The sequence below is a fragment of the Vombatus ursinus genome, unplaced genomic scaffold (assembly GCF_900497805.2).
Source record: "Vombatus ursinus unplaced genomic scaffold, bare-nosed wombat genome assembly UNPS02014781.1, whole genome shotgun sequence".
Taxonomy (NCBI): Eukaryota; Metazoa; Chordata; class Mammalia; order Diprotodontia; family Vombatidae; genus Vombatus; species Vombatus ursinus.
In genome coordinates, this window is record NW_020954559.1 from 45,755,514 (window position 1) to 45,779,890 (window position 24,377).

General features: G+C 37.7%; 1 protein-coding gene and 1 pseudogene across 1 annotated transcript in view; both read right to left on the reverse strand.

The window, feature by feature from the left end:
- Nucleotides 1-22,892, reverse strand: part of LOC114046116 (28S ribosomal protein S9, mitochondrial-like) — an 87,134-nt gene extending 64,242 nt beyond the window's left edge. The window contains exon 1 of the mRNA XM_027866371.1: nucleotides 22,721-22,892. Coding sequence (XP_027722172.1) covers nucleotides 22,721-22,855 — 135 coding nt within the window. The 5' untranslated portion in view covers nucleotides 22,856-22,892. The remainder of the gene's footprint in view (nucleotides 1-22,720) is intronic.
- LOC114046138 lies at nucleotides 299-12,336 on the reverse strand (annotated as a pseudogene).
- Nucleotides 22,893-24,377: the final 1,485 nt, after the last annotated feature.

Consider the following 24,377-nt stretch of genomic DNA (forward strand, 5'->3'; position numbering starts at 1 on the left):
CAAAGTGGTTACAGAACTAGAAAAATGTGTTCAGATGACATTCAATTGTCATTCGAGAACACATCCTTTTTATAATCTTCGGCTTTTCTTGATATTTTAAATTGATTTAAACTCATCAGTCATTATAGCTAAGCAGAGAGGAAAAACACTACAAGATTAGCAATGGACTAGTTGATAGTATTAGAAATAAATATATTAAAAAAAAAGAAAGAAATATATTCTCAATACTCACTGGTGATTTGGACAACTCTTTTTTTTGCTTTAAACTTTATTTTACTTAATCCAACTTAGGAGACAATTAACATTTTCCACCAACTCGGGGCACAGAAACTTTCACAGGCTTCACAATTTTTTATTTAGGTAATGCCTTTGTAGGAGCCTTAGCAGCAGATACAGCTGTCTTCTTAGTTGCTTGCTTAGCCTTTTTTGCTTCCTTGGCAGCCCTGATGGCTTGTTCTCATTGGCCTTTCGAACTTCAGGTTTCTGATTCCTCTTGGCCATTATATTACCAAGAGAAGCCCCAGTGATGGCCCTCTGGAATTTAACAGCCTGGCAAGTTCTCTTCTTTTGAATCTCTTCCGACTGTCCATTCTTGTGTTTTCTCCTATACAGGACAGTCCAATTGATTTGCCAGGGCTTCCTCTTTGAAAGGAATGCAGACTCGCATTTTGCATTCAAAAACTGGAAAACCTTCCTGTCAGTGTGGGCCTAGTGCCTCCCATGACCCGGGGTAGATTTTGTACCCGCTGAAGCTGCACAGCCTGACCTTCTCGGCTGCAAGAGGGAGGAAGATGGTAAAGAGGAAGAGTGGAGAATTCTTTTACATAGCTTACAATCTGCAATTCTTCTTTTGGAAACTGAGTGTTCATATTTTTTAATTTTTTAACCACTTAGGGGCTTTGGTGATCTGCAGGAATGACTGTGGCCATCTATTTCATTTAATTACCTATATATCTTAGATATCAAACTCTTACCAAGAGACATTTTACACAGAAATTTCCCCTAAGTGCTTGCCTTTTTATCCTAGTTGCATTAATTTTGTTCACACAAAAAATCTTCAATTTGATGAAGCTATTTGGACCTTATTTTCTAATTATATCTTTGAATATAACATTGTTTCTAACAAAGTGGATCACTAAACACAACAGAGTGACTCAGTTTATTTACATTGAAAAGTATAACCATTCAGTATCAAAAGGCAACTGTAATTCCATTGACCTCTATAATACAAAGATTAAGATATAAGTACTATGTCTTATTGGGATATAAATTTCTTCTGCTCAGAAAAGCCCAAGAATACAGCTCTTTTAAAACATTTAGTAACATTTTGGTCTTTCCAAACAACACATTTAACTTCTACACTTTACACAATGGTTTCAAAGATGTTATTGCTATACTAACCAACTGGAAGTAAAAATACTATGAAATGATAAGTGGTAATTTGTATCATTACATAAACTCATTCTCAGTAGGGATTGTTTCATTCTTTGCTATTTGTATCCCCACCACCTGGCACTTAGTAGGCAATTTATAAATAACTTCCTGTTAGCTCTTAATAATCAGCATGTGCCTTGGCTAATCTTTTATAAACAGATTTTTGGTAAGTTCAGGAAAGTTTTCAAAACACTGATGTCGTAGATTGTGGCAAAGGAGGAACAAATGTGAAATGAGGCTAAGAAGATATGAGGTGACATTGGGGAGAACAGCCTACTAAAAGTTTCTTTTTTAAATTCATGAAACAAAATAAGCAGGGCTGCCTGTGCATATGGTCATGCATAGCTTTCATTTGAAAAAAAAAATTTAGTTTAAAAAATCATTGACGCCTTTGTTATATCAGTTATTTTCAGATATAGCTCTTCCCTGTTTCCCCTGGGAAACCCGTTTTCCCCCTAACCTCATCAAAGAATTATTCCCCCCCCTTTTTTTTTTGGTGAGGCAATTGGGGTTAAGTGACTTGCCCAGAGTCACACAGCTAGTGAGTGCTATGTGTCTGAGGCCGGATTTAAACTCAGGGCCTCCTGACTCCAAGGCCAGTGCTCTGTCCACTGCGCCACCTAGCTGGCTCCAAAAAGTCATCCCTTAAGGAAAACTAAATGACAAAACAACCCTGTGACATCATTTATAACATTTTACACCCAGAGCCATAGTTTCCTACCAATAGGTGGAAATTGCCTCATCATTTGCTGTATGGGTCCAGGATTGACCACGGCACATTGAATTTAATCTGAATTCAACTGCTGTGGTAAGAGAAATAATTTACTGAGGCCCTTCCCTATAGGCTGAGCTCATTTTTCCCTAAAGACATGGAAGATATTGCCAATACTTGACTGGTTCAGGGATCAAAAAATAGGAAGTGAAGAAGTAGAGGCAGTAAGTGTAGATGGCTTTTTCTAGGCATTTGACTATGAAGAAGGTGAGATGTAGGATGGGGGAGACCGGGGAGCCAAGCCATTTGATATCTTTGAGTTTCCATGTTCCATAAATATCTGTGAAACATATGTGCCCCTGACATGGGATGAGATGCATTTGGGCAAAAGAGGAAAGGGGTTTATGTCTACCTGAACAACCAGCACTGTGCAATAGGAAGAATATCTGTATCAGCGTCTTTTACCATGTGGACTGGGCTAATTCTTTTACTTAACAGGTACAGAAATCTTTCTAAAGACTTAACTGACTCAAAAGACTAAGGGCTCAGGCCCTTGAAGTCACTTCCAGGTTGTCTCAGTACAAAAATTAATATAAACTCTAGTTCTTCCCTGATGCTTGACCTATGGAGCATCACAGAAGCAGGAGAGCTGCTGAATGAACTAGGCATCCTTGCTGACTATCTTTCCCTTGCTATGGCTAAGTATATATCCTTTTGTTAATTATCTCATATGCTACAAGTGTTTCCTTTTAGTCCAATATAGAAACTAAACTACCAAGGGAATCACTTTGAGTCATGCTTTTCTCACAACATAGTGCATCCTTGCTAATACCTAAGTAAAGTCTTTCTGTTAACTCTCAGATGGTTTATGGGTGTCTCCTGGTTCTATTTTCTTCCATCTATATCAGTGCATACAAGTCTTTCCATGTTTTTGATTCCTTATATCATTGTTTCTAACAGCACCTCTCCCTGCTACTTCCATTAGCTCCCTTTTATATGTTGTCTTCCTCCATTAGAATGTAAACTCCTTGAGGGCATGGACTGGTTTTCATTTTCCTACTATTTATATTTCCAGTTTTGAACACAGTAAGCATTTAATAAGTGCTTGTTGCCTAGCCTTCCTTTCTTCCAAGACACTGAAATGTCTGCTTTATGTTTTCTGGTACACATAATACTGTTCTACTTCGTATTTAATTATTTTAATTCAATAATCACTCTTATCTGATGGAATACACTGTGACTGATATTACTTATATTCACTTTCTAATACAAATTCCTAAAAAGAAAATATTGTTATAATAGCTCATATTTACCTGGCACTTTAAGGTTCACCAAGCACTTTACTCATGTTAATTTTGCATATTAGGTAGTGTTAATAGAAGTATTAACATAAATAGATATTGAAATATTGATTGTTGTTGTAAGAAATAGGGTTAAGAAAAATCATGTTCCGAAAAACATCAAAGAGAATAAGTGTTCCAGTATCTTGGTTGATGAAAAAAAATTAATCTATGTCTTACCATATATCATAGTGGCTATGTTTCTTATTATATTGTTAAATAGATATCAGATTTTATTTATAAATATTCAGAGAAGAAAATTCCCTAAATTTAAGGGGAATATCTTCATTTTGTTACTTTACTACATCATTTAAAAAAATAAAATTAAGGTGGTTTTATCTACGACTATCTCATTATCCTTAAGTTTCCTGAAGTCATGGCAGTACTAAAGGAAATTCTGTTGGAAGTATTGTCCTAAATTGAAGGAATATACTATAGTTACTAAAGTAAAAAGAACTGCTTTAAATCATGAATTATTTTCACCTGAAAGCTGTATCCAAGTATAACAAAATAACTATCAAAATCTCACAAAAGAAAATTATTGAAAAGTTTTGACACTTTTAATATTCAATTTTAAATATGTGCCATATGAAATTATCTATTTTTGGGAAAAATATATTTTGGATTTCTTTTAATAAAGACAGCTGTGCAAAATTGTTTAACAACATGACACACTGAACATTCATAATATTTATTAAAAACATCACACTGCTAAGTCAAAAAGTCATTAAATATATTTGTACAATGCTAAGAATAGTACCAGAGAAAAAATATTCAAAGATAATATTTAAGCTCAAAAGATGGTTGCTTTAACTCAGTCTACACTAAGCATTTGCACTGAATTTTGAAATAACTGGATTTTTGGTTAGTATTGAAAAGTATTTGTCTTTTTTTTTTAAACTAGAAAATAATGTCCCCTCCTTCATGCTGTTGTTTCTAGTAATAACTGAAAATACATTATTTGAGAGACAAGTCTTCAAGCTTTTCATTCTTATAGAATAGTATGGATACGACTAGACATTTTTTTTTTTTTGCAAAGATAATCAGTGGGTTAGACAGCTATAATTTCAATCAAGTAGTCTGCCAAAGAAACACAAGCTTCAGTGACAGAGCAGTAATGTCCCAATTTTGGCCAAATGCCAATTTTATACACTACTTTATTTGTCCTGAGGCACTATTAAGTAAGCCTCTTTTCAGTTTAATTACACTACTGACTGAACTCAGATGAAGCAATGCACTGATAATTAAAATGGTTTTTATCAAAATTTGTTTTAAAAGTCTAAGACTAAAGGAAAGAGCAAAGATCAGGGGTAGAGAATATAGGGAGAAAAAAAATGTAAATTTAACTCAATCATTCTGGAGAGTGTAATCCCTGTAGCCTACTTGAGATTAAATAGTTTCATTTTAATTTCTACTTAGCAAAATTCTCCTATTTGAAATTTTAAGACAAATAAGAGGAAAAACTGAATGAATATAAAAATAGATGAAAAGACATGATGTTTAGGTGTTGTTTACAAAACTAATGGTACTATATGGCAAGCAAGAGTTATAGAAGTATTATGTAAAAGTAACTGTCCTGTCATTTCACAAATATGCACTGAACAGTTGTCTTGTGTCTTAGCACTGCTGGAGATATACAAGATATGGCCTTGCTCTCATGTGTGTACAGATTCATTGGGAAAACAAGACAAGGTCCTACAATAAAAAATAATATAATATGGCAAAAACTTTCAGCACCACAGGTACTACTGGATTTGGAGGTGTGGTAAGAGATGTATAGCTAAGAATGCTAAATTTCAGTAAGGGAGACTTTGTATTCAAAAACTGTCTTTTACCTTCACAAGGTGAATGACTGTTATTTCAGTTTTCTCGTTTGCAAAACGGAAGATAACAATGACAACAACAATAACAACAATAATAGCTGGCTTTAAGGTTTGTCAAGTGCTTTATATATGTGATCTCACAGGTTCAAATGAGATAATGTATTAAAATGTTTTGCAAACTTAATGCCTGTTGATATCTTGATTCTGAAGACCTCAGGTTGCACCCTGGCTCTACCCCTGGGCTCACCTGTATGATCTTCAATAAGTCTCCTCACTTATCAAAGCCTACATTTCCTCATCTGTAAGGTGAGAAGTCTGGAGTTCTCCCAGCTCCCCACCATATGGTCCTTCAGTTCATGCACCCAAGAGTACTTAATTTTTATCTGCTATGACTAGGAAGCACATTGCAAGGAAGATATCTGTGTTAGCTCCCTTTAAATAAGAAATGAACGATTTAATACAGGAGCATAAATTTTTAAAAATTGTTTTAAAGTGGGGCAGCTAGGTGGCACAGTGGATAGAGCACCGGCCCTGGATTCAGGAGGACCTGAGTTCAAATCCGACCTCAGACACACAACACTCACTAGCTGTGTGACCCAATGGGCTATTCTGGTAAGGTAATATGCTAGCCACAGAGGCAAAGTCAGCTCTGTACCAGGTGAAAGATGAAATGACTGAGGAAAGAAAGGTTTGAGTTTCTGAGCATATCAATTTATTAAGCAAAGCATGCCAATTGCAAAATGAATTGGCCCCAGGCCTTTTCATCTTTGGCACTGGACCACAAATACAGGGGGAGACAAATTTTTATGCATTAAAAACAATCAAATAAGACTAATTAAAAGAATACAATTAACCAGGACACAAAATTAGGTAATCTGACTTCTAATGGGAAGAAAGAATAGGGACTTTCCAAGTTGGAAGGGGGACAGCAAACAGGTGCAATTCCCTGAAATCGAAAAAAGAGGTGTCCCACTGCCCCCAAGTGCCTTTATTTAAACAAAGGAACACGGAAACTGGTTAGCTAGTACAGGGTCAGTTTTCAGATAAGACATATGGGTTGCTTGAGATGTATAATTGTGAGAAAATAGCTTGCATCAATCTTTGGATCTGAGAAGGTTTCTAGGTCCTTAATTAAAGGGCTCTAAGCAGCAGGTAGAGGTTGCCCAGCTTCCTCGGCCATGCTAGGTTCACACAATGCAATTAAGCTTTCTCAAAATTCCCAATACGAACTAAAGTTTTCTCACAAGACAGAAATTGAACTAGACCCATAATTGAATAGAAAGGGAACTGAGCTAGCTCCAAAACTAAGTCACAAGATGGAGTCAGTATTGTTCACTCAATTCCTACTACCACTTGCTGTTTTAATTCCCTCAGCTCTGAGGGAAGGAATCTATCTGTGCCCAGATAAATGGATTTGGGTTGGTTGGAGGCAGGCACCTTAAGTCTGGACAACTGTCAATTCTTCCACTGTAGGATGCTGTTAATGCTGGTAGGAAACAAAGCAGATCTTCCCCCAGAGAAGGAAGTGAACCACATCACTGAAGGAAAGAAGGCAGAAGAAAGAACACTGAACTAGAATCAAGATACCTGGTTTTAGTTCTGTTTCTGTCACAGATGAGCTAGGCAAGTGATTTAATCTCTTTGAGCCTCATTTTTCACAGCTGTATGGGGGTTAATTAAATGAAGCATGGTGCAGGGAAAAAGCCCTGAATATGGAGTTAGCTTACAGCAGATAACCAACAATATGTAGAATTAAATCTGTTCTCAATTAAATTACCAAGTGATTACTTTATAGAACTTTAAAAAAAATTACACAAACATTTATTTGAAAGACCAAAAGTTCTAAAATCTCATAGGAAATAATGAAAGACATGAGAATGAAGGTAGGCCTTGAGAATCAAATCTCAAACTAAATTACAAAGCAGTAAATCATTCAAACTATTTGGTACTGGTTAAAAGTAGATCAGAGGAACAGTCAAGATAAGCAAGACTGAGAAGAAATTTAAGCAGAATAGCCTGTGTCTTAATAAACCCAAGATCACAACTCACTAGGAAAGATCTCTCTATTCAACAGAAAGTCCTAAGAAAAAAGACCAAGAGTCATTACCCGATGGATAAAGTGGTCACAAATAGTTCTCAAAGGAATGACAAACTATTCACAACTGTATGAAAAATTGTTCCAAGTCAGAGGTTTTACTCCACACCAGAAACTGGGGGAAGGGAGAGGAGAGGCCCTCAGGGAAGACAGGAATAGTTGATATTAGAGGGGCTTTTATCTTTAGTGATGTCATCAGCTCCCAAGGATTCAATTACCATCTATGGTTCTCAAATCTACCTATCCAGGCCTAATTTTTCTGCTGACCTCTACTCTCCTATCTGGAACTGCCTATTAGACATCTCAAATTGGATGTCTGGTAGACGTTTTAAACTCAGCACATTCAAAACTGAATTCCTTATCATTCTCCCCAAACTCTCTCCTCTTTCAAACTTTCCTATTACTGTTGAGGGCACCACCATTTTCCCAGCTCCACAAGCTTACAACCTAGGTATCATTCTTGACTCCTCACTTTAATTCATCCACTCTGCCCCCCCTCCCCCCACTTCCCCCATTCTAAGCTGTTGCCAAGGCCTGTTGATTGCACCTTTGCAACATCTCTTGAGTACACAAACTTTTCTCTCCTCTCATACTTCTACCACCCTGGTTTAGGCTCTCATTTCTTCAGGTATGGACTACTTCAATAGCTTGCTGTCACAAATCTCTTCCCTACAGCAGTCCAGCCTCCATTCAGCCACCACAGTATAGATCTCATCATACCAACTCCCTTCCATCCCCTTTCAATAAACTCCAGAGGCTCCCTATCACCTCTAGGATTAAATACAAAATCCTTTGTTTGGCATTTAAACCCAACCCTCCTCAGAAAACTGAGGTCCTGGGAGACCCAGTAATTTACTTAAACCCAAGGTCACACAGATAATAATCATCAGAAGAAGAATTTGAATTTAAGTCCTGACTTCAGAGTCAAGATCTCAATAATAAAATTAAGCATTTGAACAAAATCAAGGTACTTAGGACAAGAGAAATTGTTAATTGGGTGTGTGTGGGAAAACTGTATCAGACTGATACGCCTCATACCTAAGAAATACAAAAATACAAATATATTAGCCCAAGAGACATTCTCCAATAGATAAGGGGTAGGGATACAAGGAAAGGCAAAAACAAAAAAAAAAAACAAAAAAACCCTGCCCCCAAGGAGCTTACATTCCAACAGAGGAGACAATATATAAATAACTAGTTATCAACAAAATAGATACTGAATAGATTTAGAAGGTAATCAGAGAGGAAAAGGAATTGACAGCTGAGTGGATAAAAGGTAATCTGAGAGGGGAAGCAAAAACAACTCAAATGATAACAAAGTTTTTGGAAGAAATACAAATAAGATAAAAAAAATTTCAAATTTCACATTAGAAAATGCACAATAAAATATCTGGAACTTTTTCCTCACCCCTTTCAAATTGGCAAAGATTATTTTTTAAAAGAGTCAATGTTGGAGGGGTCTGTGGGAAGACAGGGACATCAATACACTAATGGTGAAGCTGTGATTTTAGCCATTTTGTATCCAAAAAAACTGGAACTATGGCAGTAAAGCAAAAACAAAACAAAATAAAACAAACAAACAAACAAAAAAACCAAAACTATTCACACCCTTTGACCCAGAAATAGTATTACGGGGCATTTACTCTAAGGAAGTCAAAGTCAAAGTTTTCTATATGGCAAAATATTTATAGAAGCACTTCTTGTGGTTACCGACTGATTGGGGAATGTCTGAACAAACAGTGGCAAGTGAATGTAATAAAACATTACTGTACTTTAATTAATGATGAATATGAAAAATTCAGAGAAACTTTGGAAGATTTTGCATGAAGTGATGAAGCATGAAATATAAGTGGAAGTGACAATATATACAATGATTACAATGCTGTAAAGGAAAACAACACTTGGAGAAGATGTAGGAAAATTGGAACACTAATGCATTGTTGGTGGAGTTGTGAACTGATTCAACTATTCTGGAAAGCAATTTGGAACTATGCCCAAAGGGCTATAAAACTGCATACCCTTTGACTCAGCAATACCAATACTAGGTCTGTATCCCAAAGATATCATAAAAAAGAGAAAAGGATCCACATGTACAAAAACATTTAAAGCAGCTTTTTTTGTGGTGGCAAAGAGTTGGAAATTGAGGGGATGCCCAATTGAGCATCAAGAACAAGTTGTGATTTATGAATTAATGGAATTTTGCTATAAGAAATGATGAGCAGGCAAATAGCAGAAAAACCTGGAAAGATTTACATTAACTGATGCTGCATGAAGTGAGCAGAACCAGGAGAACATTGTAAACAATAAAAACCTCAATGTGCAATGACTAACTTTGACAGACTCATCTCCTCTCAGCAATGCAAGGATCCAAGAGAACTCCAAAGGACTCATGATGGAAAATGCTGTCCACATCCAGAAAAAAAACAATGGGATCTGAATGCAGATTGAAGCACATTATTTTATCTCTTTCTTTTTTTGTTTGTTTCTTCTTTCTCATGGTTTCTCCCATTGGTTTTAATTCTTCTTTACAACATGACTAATGGGGAAATATGCTTAAAATGATTGTTCATGTATAGCCTATATTAGATTGCTTGCCATCTTGGGGAGGGGGATGAGGTAGGGAGGGAGAGAAAAATTTTGGAACTCAAAATCTTATAAAAGTGAATGATAAAAACTATCTGTACCTGTAATTGGAAAAATAAAATACTATTAAGTGTGTGTGTGGGGAGGAAGGAAAACAACACCAGAAGACAGTACTGAGGATGCTTAACCAATCAAACTCCAGAGGACTGATGAGGTGGAAGAGAGGTAGTGAACTATCAGGTATGGAATAAGACACATGCTATGAGATTTGATCATTATGTCAGGGTTTTTTGCTTAATTTACTACTGAGAGAGTGATACTAGGAAATAAAAATACTTTTAAAAGCATAAATAAAAGATGTTTAAATAACTCACTGTTATGGAAATGACTTCCAAATTTGTATCTCAAGTCAAACATCTACAAATGGCTTGAGACATTTCCATCTAAGAGGTTCAGAAGAAGCTTAAACTAAACATGTCAATATTGGATTTTTTTTTATTATCCCTGAGACTATCCTTTCATCAGAGATTCTCAGAATTTAAAGGTAGAAGACGATAATTAGGTGGCATTTGTTAATCACCTGTGATGTGTCAGGTACTATGCTAGGTAAAACAAAAGTAAGTCAGGTCATGGGCTCAAAGAGGTTACATTCTATTGGGGGAAACAACATGTACATATATAGTGTTTATACCAAATACATACAAGCTAATTTGAGAGGGAAAAGGCACAAGCAACTAGAGAGAGGGAAATTTTGGTTGACTGATGAACTACTGAATGGAACTGGATCAAATCACAAAACTATTAGCAATTGATGCCAAATAAACCTTCTACATCTCTCTAATCTATTTCATCCAGGTCACGCCCACTAACCATGAACCCCACCCCCACCCCCAACTTTGTCCTGGACTCTCTTCACTTCTCTCTCTCTAATATTTCATTCTATCTCACCTACTCCTACAATTCAACTATCATCTCTACACAAATGATTGTCAGATCAATCTGTCCACCCCTCATCACCTGGTGGTTTCCGGTTCCCAGGGGTCAACATGCCTTGGCAAGGATATCTGGTTAGCAAAGCACCCTGTAGCCCAGAACTGATGAACTGAACGATCCTCCAGCATAGGTTCCCAAAGTGGAAGAGACTGCCCCCTAGGGGGCGCTGGAACCCTGGAGGTGGGGAGAAATGGTAGTAGCCTCAGGTGCAATTGGAGGGGCATTGAATAAAAATAAGGGTTAACCTAACCTAACCCTAGAGGGGTGCTGAGTAATTTTTCAAAAAGGGGGCTGTAGGCCAAATAATTTTGGGAACCTCTGCCTAGCCTCAGCTTCCCAAGTGGTAAGGATAAGTGCACTACACCAGGCCACAAAAGCTTTCTAAATGGTCTCCCTATCTCATCTCTCCCCACTCCATTCAGTTGCTAAAGTGTTGTGCAAAGGTCTGGTCTTGTCACTACCTTTTCAGCTCAACTCCCAGCTTCTGCAGGAGACCTTTTAGTCTCCCTGCCCCCATACAGCATACCTCCTCCATTTCACCTCTAAAATTACCTTCCTTTTATACTGTATATATCTAGTATGTACATAGTTATTTGCATGTTGCTTTCCCCATTAGAATGCGAACTGCTTACAAACAGAGACTGTGTTTTTACCTTTCTTTGTAGCCTCTGCATTTAGTACTGTTCCTGGCACACACTAAGCGCTTGTTAAATGCTTAATAAGTGACTGGAAGGGGCAGCTAGGTGGCACAGTATATACAGCACCAGCCCTGGATTCAGGAGGGCCTGAGTTCAAATCTGGCCTCAGACACATAACACTTATTAGCTGTGTGACCTTGGGCAAGTTACTTAACCCCATTGCCTAGCCAAAAACAAACAAATAACTGACTGGAGATGATACTGAAATCTACAAAGATGAGACCGATGAATGAGGACATTATTCCAAAAGGAAGATTGCCTCTAACTGGGGCAGATATCAAAACATTGAGAAAGGCAGAAAATTAAGGTGAGAAATCACAGATGAGGGTAGATGTTCATGTGCTGTTTAGCACTAAAGGTGACTTCTCAGTTTCATTTCGCAGAGAAAAAAGTGAAACACTGAAGTTTCTTCTTTTACTCACACCCTGGGCCTCTATCTGGATTGTGACTATTGGTCCATGCTCTTAAAGAACTGCCTCTATCACTTAGGTTAAATGTGAAAGAATAAATAGCAAAGATAGATTCTCAAGAAGCTTACAGGGTGAGATAACACACAGGGGAATGCTGGCAAGGAAGGAGCATCCCGGTCAGTAAAAGGGGCATAGTCTGATGCACCGTATCCAGGAACAATGGCAGAGTTGATGTGATTGTGGCTCATACTTTCAGACTGGAAGGAAGAAGAGGGAAGGAGAAAATGGTCCATCCAACAGGCAGAGAGAGGTCTACAGAAGAGATGTCAGGAGAGAATGAAGTGAAGAATGGCTGAAGCTTCCTAAAATAGTGTGCCAGGAGAGCATGTCCTCAATCAGCAGAGCAAGGCATTGGAAAGGGACTACTAAATTAGTGTAGATTAAAACTTCTCATAGATGAAATCAAGTAAAAGGAAAGCTGGAAAGGGCTTGAGCATCCAGATGCCATGGGTTTTGGTAAAGCTAGACTTAGCCATGTACCTTGGAGGGCTGCAAAAAAGCACTTCTCCACTGAAAACAGCTGTGGATCATTTTGTCGAAGAAGTAACTAAATTCAGATGCTCCTGTGAAAGAGGAAGTCAGCACTCTAATTATTCAAACCTCTCAGGACCTTGAAATTCAAAAAAAGAAGGCAGCCCAACAGAAGAAATGTTATTGCAAAACTAACTGAAAGAACATGTTTAAAATCAGAGTAACCACCAAATATATCCAATAACTGTTACAAAGGCAGACGTTGGAATCCAGGCTGAACAGCATGATTTCATAAGAAAATGAAGTACCCGAAAAACTGTGATTGTTTTGTTAGCTTCTGGGTCAGGGAACCAAACAAGGGTTCAGTGTGTCAGGAATCAGCGCTCCAATATGGCCACTGCAGTGTACCTACACCTCTATTTCAGACAACAGCTAACAGAACATACTCAAGAAGCTTAGTCCAGTGATTCATTCTAGACTAGAAATTATTTTCGTTTTGTTTTGTTTCAGTTTTTTTGCTAGGCTTAAGTGACTTGCCCAGGGTCACACAGCTAGTAAATGTCAAACGTCTGAGGCCGAATTTGAACTCTGGTCCTCCGGACTCCACGGCTGGTACTCCATCCACTGCACCATCTAGCTGCCTCTAGTCTTTTTTTTTTTAATGTGCAATCATTTTTTTATTATACCATCTTATGGAAATGCTTGTTTTAGTCCATAAATTAAAAAATAAAAATTAAATTTAGAAATGCTCATGGGGATAAAAACTTCAGATAATACTTAATTTCATGTTTAATGTTTTAAAAGGGAAGAAATAGTTAACATTGAGACCTTCTCACAGAATCACATTTCAGGCCATGAAGGCCACCAGAGTAAATACTATGTTTACTCTACTACAGAGAGTGAGCTAAAGAACCCAGAAGAGTATATTGGTAACATACCCATTAGAAATTATTTTGCCTAGCTCAAAACAATTAAGTGATGGTAGTGGTCAGGAGGGATTGGAGTTGAGAGGTGAGCAGGGGCAGGCTATGGTATAAAGGACAATCTATAGTGATGGAACATACAGCAGTCCTAATGTGGCACACCTGGAGAAGTCAAACCCATTGGACTCTGGGTGAGTTAGCCTAAAATTCTTAAAGTGTGTGTGTGTGTATTTGTTTTGTTTCGACATAACCTACATTTCCCAATTTATCCCTTCTAGTCTTCCAAGGGAGCAATCCCTCTTACCAAAAATTTTTAAAAAGATTTTAAAATTTAATTTTAAAAATTTAAAAAGAGGGAAAAAACTCAAAACAACCTTTTGTTAAATCCAAAATATCCTGAAAACGATCAAAAGCATTTACCTAAAACCATCAGCAAGCATTATCTGCAATGGGGATAAACTAGAGGCCTTCCCAATAAGATCAGGAGTGAAACAAGGATGCCCATTGTCACCAATATTATTTAATATTGTATTGGAAATCCTAACAATAGCAATAAGAGAAGAAAAAGAAATTTGAAGGAATAGGAACAGGGAATGAAATGATAAAACTATCTTTCTGCAGACACTATGATGATATTGTTGGAAATCCCAAAGACCCAACTAAATAATTAGTTGAAACAATTAATTTTAACAAAGTAGCAGGATATAAAGTAAATCCATATATATATCATCAGCATTTCTACATACCACAAACAAAACTCTGCAAGAAGAGATAGTAAAAAAAAAAAAAAATACCCCATTTAAAATAACTCTAGACAGTATAAAACATCTGGGAGTACACCTACAAAAACAAACCCAGGAATTATATAAACAAAATTAGAAAAACTTTTTATACAAATAAAATCAGATTTAAATAAGTGGAAAGATATTAATTGTTCATGGGTAGGCAGAGTCAATATAACAAAAATGACAATGTTACCCAAACTAATTTATATATTCCACATCAAAATTAAATTACCAAAAAATCATTTTACTGAATTACAAAAAATAACAAAATTCACTTGGAAAAACAAAAAGTCAAGAATATCAAAGGAAATAATGAAAAAGAGTATAAAGGAAGAAGGTTTGGCAGCACCAGATCTTAAAACTGTATTATAAGGCAGTAATTATCAAAATGATCTGGTACTAGCGAAGAAATAAAAAGGTAGATCAATGGAATAGACATATAATTTACAGCAACAAATAAACACAATAACCTTGTATTTGACAGATGTAAAGACTTAAGATTATGGGATAAGAATTCATTATTTGGCAAAAATTGTTGAGGAAACTGGAAAGCAATACGGCAGAAACTGGGCATGGATCAATATCTCATACCATTTACCAAGATAAGGTCAAAATGGGTACATGACCTAGATAAAAAGAGGGATTTTACAAGAAAATTAGAAGAACATGGAACAAATTACTTATCAGACTTACGAATAAACAAGAGATAGAGAGCAAAGTTATGTGCAAAATGGATAATTTTGATAACATTAAGTTAAAAAGATTGTGTACAAATAAACATAACCAAGATTAGAAGGAAAGCAAGAAATTGGGGGGAAATTTTATAGACAATTTATCAAATAAAGGTGTCATATCTAAAATATATAAAGTACTTTGTCAAATCTATAAGAATATGAATCATTCCCCAATTGATAAATGGTCAAAGGATATGAACAGGCAGTTTTCCAGTGAAGAAATAAAAACAATTTATAATCGTATAAAAAATGCTCTAAATCATTATTGATTAGACAAATGTAGTTTAAAACAACCTTAAGATATCATTTTACACTTACCACATTGGCTAAAATGATAGAAGCGAAAGGTGACAAATGTTGGGAGAGGCCGTGGCAAAATTGTGACACTAATTCATTATTGTGAAATTGTGAACTGATCCAACTATTTTGGACAGCAATCTGGAATAATGCCCAAAGAGTTATTAAACTACCTAAACCCTTTGACCCAGCAATACCACGAACTACTTAGCCTACTTCCAAAGATGATTAGGCGAAAAGGAAAAGAACCTATATGTTCTAAAATATTTAGAGTAGCTCTCTTTGTGGTGGCAAAGAACTAGAAATTGCAGGGACGCCCATCAACTGCGGAATAGTTGAACAAGTTGTGGCATATGATTGTGATGGAATACTACTGTGCTATAAGAAATGATGAGCTCAATAATTTTAGAAAAACATGGAGAGACTTGCATGAAATAATGAATGAAATGGGCAGAACCAAGAGAACATTGTATACAATAACAGCAATATTGTTTTGGAATGACTTTGAGCAAATAAGCCTTTTTGTCTATTATAAATACCCAAATTAACTATAAAGGATATATGAAGTAAGATGCTATCTACATACAGAAAAGAACTGATTAATAGAAGCATGTACAGAATAATTTTACATTAATTTTATATATTTACATTTATTTTATATAATTTACATTTATATGTCTATTTGTGTCTAATGGTAGCCATCTCTAGGGTGGGGGTAGAGTGGGAGGAAAGAAAAAAAGAAATTAACATGACAATTTTGTTGTATATTTGAAAGGAATAGCAAATTGTACATAGCAGATTTGCAGCTTCATGTACAACTAACTTTTTTATTGTACTGTGCTACAGAAATGCTTGTTTTATTTCATATATTAAAAATAAAATTTTTAAAAAGAGGCAAAAAAAAAAAAAAGAAATAGAAGCCCACAAAAAAAAATCCAATATAATCAAAAAAGTCTTACAACATATGCAGTGTTACATACCCATAGTCCCCCACCTCTGCAAAGAAGGTGGGGAAGTGCCTTATCATAATGATTCTTATAGTCTGGCCTAGAATTCTAATATCTTGACTTTCTTAAGCAAGTAGAATGTTGTCCCATACTATGTCCTCCCTTCCTGCCAAAAGTAACATCCCATGTCTTCAGTGCTTGCTTAAGAAATCAGGTGTTGCTGATTAACAGGCCATGAACAAGCTGTGATTGGAACTATAAGGATTTAGGAAAAATATGTTATAAATAATGTTATAAATTCTCAGTGCTAATATATTTGAAAAAAATTAAGCTTTAGTAATATTTAATATACAGTTGAGCCCATCATTTGGTTCAAAGGTCAGATAGTCAATAGGGTACGTGAAAAAAGAATGGAAGTTCCACAACACAGAGGGGTTAGCAGTGGCACATTCATTGGCTTTCAGCACACTGCAATAGATTACTGTATTACCAAGTGTTAAGCCCGAGATTTTCAAAATTCATGAGACACTCAAGCAAGCTGCTCTCACTAAAATACAATTAATATTGATGAGTATTTATATTTTAGTGATAACAAAAAGGTTTTTCAAGCCATTAATAAAATTATTTTTCAAATACAGTTTATTTCAACTTTATCCCATGCTTTTTATTTCTATTTTGTGAATACTGTATATGCACATAATATATTAGTACAGCTCAGAAGCAACTGAGCAGAGTAAATAGCAATTTAGCTGAAAAACGAGGAAAATCTGAGGTCAAATCCAGCTTCTGAAACATACTGTCTGTGTGACCCTGGGCAAGTTCACTTACCTCTCAGGGTTCTCGGCAACTCTGAAACTACAAATTCCAGAGAAGAAGCATACCTGAATTGGTAGGGAGAGTTTCCTAACATGGGAGTTCCCTGTATCAATGAAATCAAAAGTCCAGTCAGTTCCTATTTCATATTTGGACAGTACCATATGTATATAATTTATAAAGAAATATACATGTTAGGGGTGTGTACTCAATTTTTTTTTAAACTGATAGGGGTGTGTGATCAAAAAAGTTTATAAAACACTGATTCTAGATTACTATTTTTAGTTCTACAGACCCTATTTTAAGAAAAACATAAGACAAGCTAGGGCATACCTGAGATAGGGTAAAAAAAGGAAAGTGAGAGGAAAGTAAGCAGTCATGAAAAGGAAATTAAGGAGATAACCACTGGCAGAAGAAGTTAAAATTTTTATCTCCATTTATAGATGACATAAACATGTTTAGAAAATCTAAAATAACCAAAACACTGAGTTAATAATTTCAGGTAGTTAGCATACTCTAAAATCATGAATACCAATTTTAAAAAAAGGGGGAAAACTGACATACACAAACCAAATTCTAAGTATAAATTCAAAAATATTGCTTCAGAGGCACGTTAGCCTGTCTTCATCATGTGAACAAATGTAACCATCTATTATGTAGCAGTATAGCATAGGGGGCAGGGATAGCTAAGTGGTGAAGTGGACAGGCCTAGAGTCAGGAAGACTCTTCTCCAGCCTCAGACACTTATTAGTTGTGTAACCTTGGGCAAGTCGCTTAACCCTGTCTGCCTCAGTTTCTTCATCTATAAAATGAGAGGGGCAGCTAGGTGGTGCAGTGGATAGAGCACTGGCCCTGAAGTCAGGAGGACCTGTGTTCAAATCCAGCCTCAGACCAAACACCTGACACGTACTAGCTGTGTGACCCTGGGCAAGTCACTTAACCCCAATTGCCTCACTTAAAATAAAACAAAACAAAACAAAACATCTGTAAAATTAGCTAGAGAAGGATAAGGCAAACCACTCCAGTATCTTTGCCAAGAAAACCCCATATGGGATCATGGAGTGTTTTCAGTTGAAAATGACTGAACAACAACATGGCATAGGGGAAAAAGTATTGGATCTGAATCAGAAGACCTGGATTCCCAACTGTAGCCAAAACCAGATTAAAAGTGTGATTAGGAAATATTTAACATAAAAAATAAAAATATATTAGAACAGATAATGTTAATATGTGGTTTTCTAAGTCAATATGCAGCTGGCAAGGATGCTCATGCACAGTTTAGTGGCCCTGTTTGTATTTGACACCAGTGGCCTAGAAGACCCTCAGGGTCACTTCCAGCTCGAAATTTATACTCCTATTGTGTAGAGCACTCTGCTACACACTGAAAATAGAAAGAGGTCTAAGATATAGTCCATGCCACTGAGGAAATGAAAATCTAGCTGAAAAGACAAGACATATACACAAAAGATAAATACACAAAGCATATGTTCTAGACTAAGGAACTGCATTAATTTACATGTAAGTACCTAGAACATAACTGGCACTCAATAAATGCTTGCTGACTGATGTGAGGAAGGCTAGTACTGACACTCTTCCTATGTGTGAATACAAAGAAAAAGAAGAGTGATATGGTCAAGTCAAATTGGGAATTTACAGCCTATATATTCCAAAGGCTGGCACTGAATTGCCCAGTGTCTTTTCAAACACAAATTATGTTATCACAACAAAAACATGCGGTTTCTCTTCTGAAATTTCAGAAGCTGCCAAGTCAGTTCTAAAAGCAGTCAGTCTTTTAGAGAGATGAGATGTATTTGGATCACGGTTTCAGTTATGTACCCAGCTGTCAAACAGCTCTTCCAAAAAGAAAAAGAAAAAAAAAGGAGTGGCAACGTGGCTGTTATATGCCTTAAAGAGTCAGCTTTTTAGAGTACTGGCCCTGAAGTCAGGAGTACCTGAGTTCAAATCCGGCCTCAGACAAAACACTTGACACTTACTAGCTGTGTGACTCTGGGCAAGTCACTTAACCCCAATTGCTTAAAAAAACAAAAACAACAAACAACAAAGAGTCAGCTTTTTAGTACACTAAATGACTTTACACAGGAAATCTGCCATTATTGATAATGGATTAAGAACTTTCATAAGAAGCCGGTGCCTAAGAAACTGAATCCCAATTTCAGCTTGCCCAACACAGTGTTATCAAGTAGGCTATATCTACTTCCTCCAAGGTGAACAGATAGTCCTTATTTTCACTGTAAAAGTAATAGTTTTCACTCACTTGTTATGAGATCTGTTCATTTTTAATAAAAATTTTTATTGTTTTAAAAAATCACAAGCATTTTCCCAAAAGGACCTCTTCTTATAACAACATAGCAAAGTTAAACAAAATATCACACACCTACAGTCTTCTCTAGCCAGAGAAGGGAGGAATGCCTCATGGAGTCAAGAAATCAAGCTCTGACAACCTTTAATTATTTTTCTTTTCATTATTGTGATTCTTGTACATACTGTCCTGTTTACATAATTAATTCACTGGACTCAGGAGTTGGGGAGACCTGAGCTTCAAATCTAGTCTCAAACACTTACTAGTTGTGTAACACAAGTCATTTAACCTCCATCTGCCTCAGTTTTCTGATCTGTAAAATGGGCATAATAATAGCATCTACCTCCATTGTGAAGATAAAATGAGACAATGTTTGTTAAGGGCCTTGCAAACCTTAAAACACTACATATGCGTTATTGTTGTTGTAGTTATTTATACAAGTCTTCCCAAGTTTCCCTGAACTTTTCATATGCAATAATAGCCTATTATGTTCTTATATCATAACTTGTTCATCCATTTAACCAATCAACAAGCATTAACTGAGACCTGTATATCAAACAAGTGCTGGGTGCTAGGGATACAAAGACAAAAATGAAAATCCCTGCCCTCCATAAGCTTATATTCTTGTGGTGGAGAAGAACATGCATATGTACAAAACAGAAGAGAATTTTGTGGGAAAGGGCACGAGCAGCTGGGGATATCAGAAAGGCTTGTAAAGGTGGTATTTAAGTTGAACTTTTAAGAGAAAAGGAGATTGTAGGAGGCAGAGGTAAGATTAATGTAATTTTAGGCATGGGTTATAGCAAGTGAAAGGTACAGAGATGGAAGATGAGGCATCCTTTGGGGAAACAGCAAGAAGGCTAGTCTAGCTGGATAAGAATGAGAAGGAAGGGAAATAATGTATAACAGAGTTAGAAATGTATGTTGATGCTAGGCTGTGAAAGGCTTTAAAAGACAAATAGAGGAATATATGTTTGATCTTGAAGACAATCACTGGAGTTTACTGCTTAGAGAAGTAATATGTTTCAACCTGCACATCAGGAAAATCACTTTAGCAGATGTATAGATGATAGACTAATTGAAGCTGGGAGAGAATTGAAGTAAGGAAACCCACTGGGAAGTTATGTTACAGAGATAAAAGCGCAAGGTTTGACAAATGACTGGATATATAGGGGTAGAGAGAATGAGAAATCCAAGATAATACCAAGGTAGCAAACCTGGGTGAATGGAAGGATGGTGGTGCCCTTGATAGAAATAGAGAAGCTCAAAAAGATGGATGGGTTTCGACATAGGGAGAAGATAAACTGTTTTGGACATGATAAGTTTGACATACTTACTGGACATGTAGTTTCAAATGTCCAAAAAGAAGTTGGAGATGCACAACTAGTGATCAGGAAAGGAGAGAGACTATCAACCAATCAATGGGCATGTATTAAGTGCCAACAGTGGGTCAGGCCCTGTGGATACAAATTCTCAAAAAGAAAACAATCCATACCCTCAAGGAGGAGTTGAAGAGAAACTAGAGCTAGATTTACAGCTCCTTGAGGACTGGGAATATTTTTACTTTTTTCTTTGTATCCTCAGTCCTTACAAATGTCTGTTTATTGATGGACTGTAAAGCATATAGCTAAGAGCCGTCAGTAAAAAGGCTCAAACTCCCACCCGTTCCTTTTCTCTTTCCTCTCCATCTCTCTTCTCAGCTCCTCTCACCCTTCTCAGTCACTCAGTAAGCACTTATTAAGTGCCTATTACATGCCAGCCACTGTATTAAGCACTGGGGTAACAAAGAAAGGAAGAAAAAAAAAGTCTGTTCTCAAGGTGCTCACAGTCTAACATGGGAGACAATATATCAATAACTATGTATGAACAATACACACACTTGATAAACTGAGGATAGTCTCGGAGGGAAGGCACTAAGATTAACGAGGATTGGGAAAAGATTCTTGCAGAAAGTTGGACTTTAGCTAAGACTTGAAAGACAGGGAAATTAGAAAACAGAGATAAGGTTGGAGAGAATTCCAGGAAGGGGGAACAAGCACAGTGGTGTTCTGGATACAAGATGATGTGTTACTGGATCACAGAGTACATGGAGGACCGTAAGATGTACTTAGACCTGAAAAGTAAGAAGGAGGCAGGTTATGGCTTTCTACTGGATCTAATTGAGTTGACTGAATGGGAAGGAGGGGGAATATGGTCAGATCTGCCCTTTAAGGTCGGTTTAGGGGCAGCTAGGTGGTGCAGCCGATAGAGCACCGGCCCTTAAGTCAGGAGGACACGAGTTCAAATCCTGCCTCAGACCAAACACTTGACCCTTAGGGTGACCCTGTGCAAGTCACTTAACCCCAAATGCCAAAAAAAAAAAAAAGGTCTGTTTAACAGCAGAGTAGAGGAAGGAGTAGAATGGGAGAGAAACTTGAGGCAGGGAGACCAGCAGGCTACTGCAACAGTTCAGGCTTAAGGTGAAGAGGGCCAAATCCACGGTGGTGGCAATGTTAGAGGAAAAAAGGGGACTAAAACAGGAATGCCACCTCCTTCCCCCACCTCCAGCCTTGGCTGTGGCCCATTTCACATCCTTCCCAATGGTAATGGCCAAGCCCATATCATGAACTCACTAAATGCTTTCAAGATAGCAGAGTCACTAGAAGAGACAAGAAAGATTTGGTTCTCTCGTCCCCTCACATATGAAACACGTTTGGATCAATTCACGGCTCCACTAGTAGTGCTTCAATGTGCTTGTTTACCGCTGGGCCCCCCAACATTAGTAATTTTCCTTTTTTTTTTTTTTTTGGTCTACTTGCATAATATTTAAGAATTTTTGTTTTGCTTTTTTTTCCGGGGGGGGGGCAGATAGGAGTGAGCGAAAAAAAATGCTTGTAAACTGGAAACAGGAGAATTTAATTTAAAAAAAAAAGAATGACAAGAAGCTTCTACCTTCACCCGGTAATTCCCTCTCTGTCTAAAGGACTCCAACACGCAGCGCACCCAGACACCCCCCAAGCAACAATGAAAACCCAGACAGCACTAGGCCTACACGCCCACCATTCCCACCTCCCCTGGGCCTCTAAGAACACCCGGGTCGGGGCAAATTGGGGCGGGGCTACTGGAGAAGGGGCGGGGCGACGGCCAGACGCGCTCCTCGCGCGCCCTCTGCCCCACCTCCCGCGCTGCGGCGTGCAGGAAGGAGGAGGAGCCAAAGGCCGCGGCCGAGTCCCTCACGCCCTTTTCCTATCTCTGCATCCCCATGACTTTCCCTTCCTTTCCTCCCCTCCTCCAGGGCCTTACCTGGTTCCCAACTGCCTTTCGCTGTTCAGTTGCTGCTGCTTTCCAGGCGACTCGGCTTCGGGCCAGTCCACTCTTCCCGCGGGTAAAGAGGAAGCTAGTTACCGTTGCAGCGAAAGGCGCCCAGGAAGCCGCCATGTCTACCGTGGGAAGGGGAGGGGAAAGGGGCGGGGCCGGCCTACTGCGCAGGTGCTGAATGGGAGAGCTGTTCTTTTGCGTTAGCTGACGCCGCGAAAGAAGTCAAGCAATCACGCATGCTCATTAATAAACCCTCAGCGGAGCCTTGTTCTCTTCTGCTGGTCGGTGATTGGCTGGGTGGCGGGGAAGGGCGGGGCAAGTGATCAGTACCGGGTGCCTAGTGTGGATCGGAAGCTAGGTTGAATCCTCAACTTTGGAAAACAGCCAGTCCCCTTCAGCCTGCTGCATCCCCGGGTTTTCTGGCCATCCAGGTGTTTCCAAAGAAACTAGTGGTACTTGGCCTTAAAGGGGACCGAGCTCTTGGCCTCTTGTCTTTGACACTTTACTTTTCTTTATGGTCGCTCAGCAAGTCAATCCCCCAGGGTCTCTTTCCTAATAACATCTCACGTGTTTGTCTATAGTGCTTTAAGTATTACAAGGCATTTCGTCAGGAGAACCCATCTAAGGTAGGTAGTGCAAGTATTATTATGCCTATTTTTACTGAATAGAAGATTTAAGGCTGGAAAGACCCTAAACTGTCACCAAAGTCCATTCTCTTGACTATAGCTCCACCAGGATGCGGCCTTACAAATGTTACATCTTCCCCTACCACCACTGGTCATTCAATAAACATTTACTAAGCCCCTTCGTACCAGGCCTTGCAAAGAAAGGCAAAAGACAAATCTAATGGAGGAGACAAGTCCAAGAGGACACTTAACAGTCGTCCAGCCCTCTCTCTGCCAAGGCCCATTCTCTGGACTTCAGCTATACCAGGATGTAACCATATCCACTATTACCACTGGTTATGTTCATCTGGTTCTAGGATGTCAGGGCAGTTTTCGTTATTGTTTCTGACCTTTCAGAGCCCTTCTTCACTCAAATCAAAGTCAATTGCAAGTTATGTCATCTCCCTGATTTCATGGTCCTGTATGATGATGTCCAGGTTCTTTTTTTGATCATGGCTTTAAGATAATCCAGTAATTCTTAAATTATCTCTCCTGGATCTGTTTTACAAGTCAATTGTTTTTTCTGATAAGACAGTTCACATTTTCTTCAATTTTTTCTTCCTTTTGATTTTGTTCCATTGTTTCTTAGTGGAATCATTAGCTTCCTCTTGTCCAATTTTAATTTTTAAGCAATTATTTTCTTGAGTGAGCTTTTGTACCTCCCCTTTCTTTTGACCAACTCAGCTTTTTAAGGAGTTCTTAAGTGAAATTTTGTATTTGTGCTTCTATTTGGCCAACTTCACCTTTTAATGAGTTCTTTTCAGGGAATTCCTGTACCTCTTTTTTCCATTTGACCAATTCTGCTTCTCAAGGATTTCTTCTCTTCAGTGAATCTTTGTGCTCCCTCCACCACTTGGCCCATTCTGTCTTTTAAGGCATTATTTTCTTCATCATTTCCCTCTGCCTCCTTTATCAAGCTGCTGATTCCTCTTTCATGATTTTCTTGCATCACTTGCATTTCTTTTCCCAATCTTTCC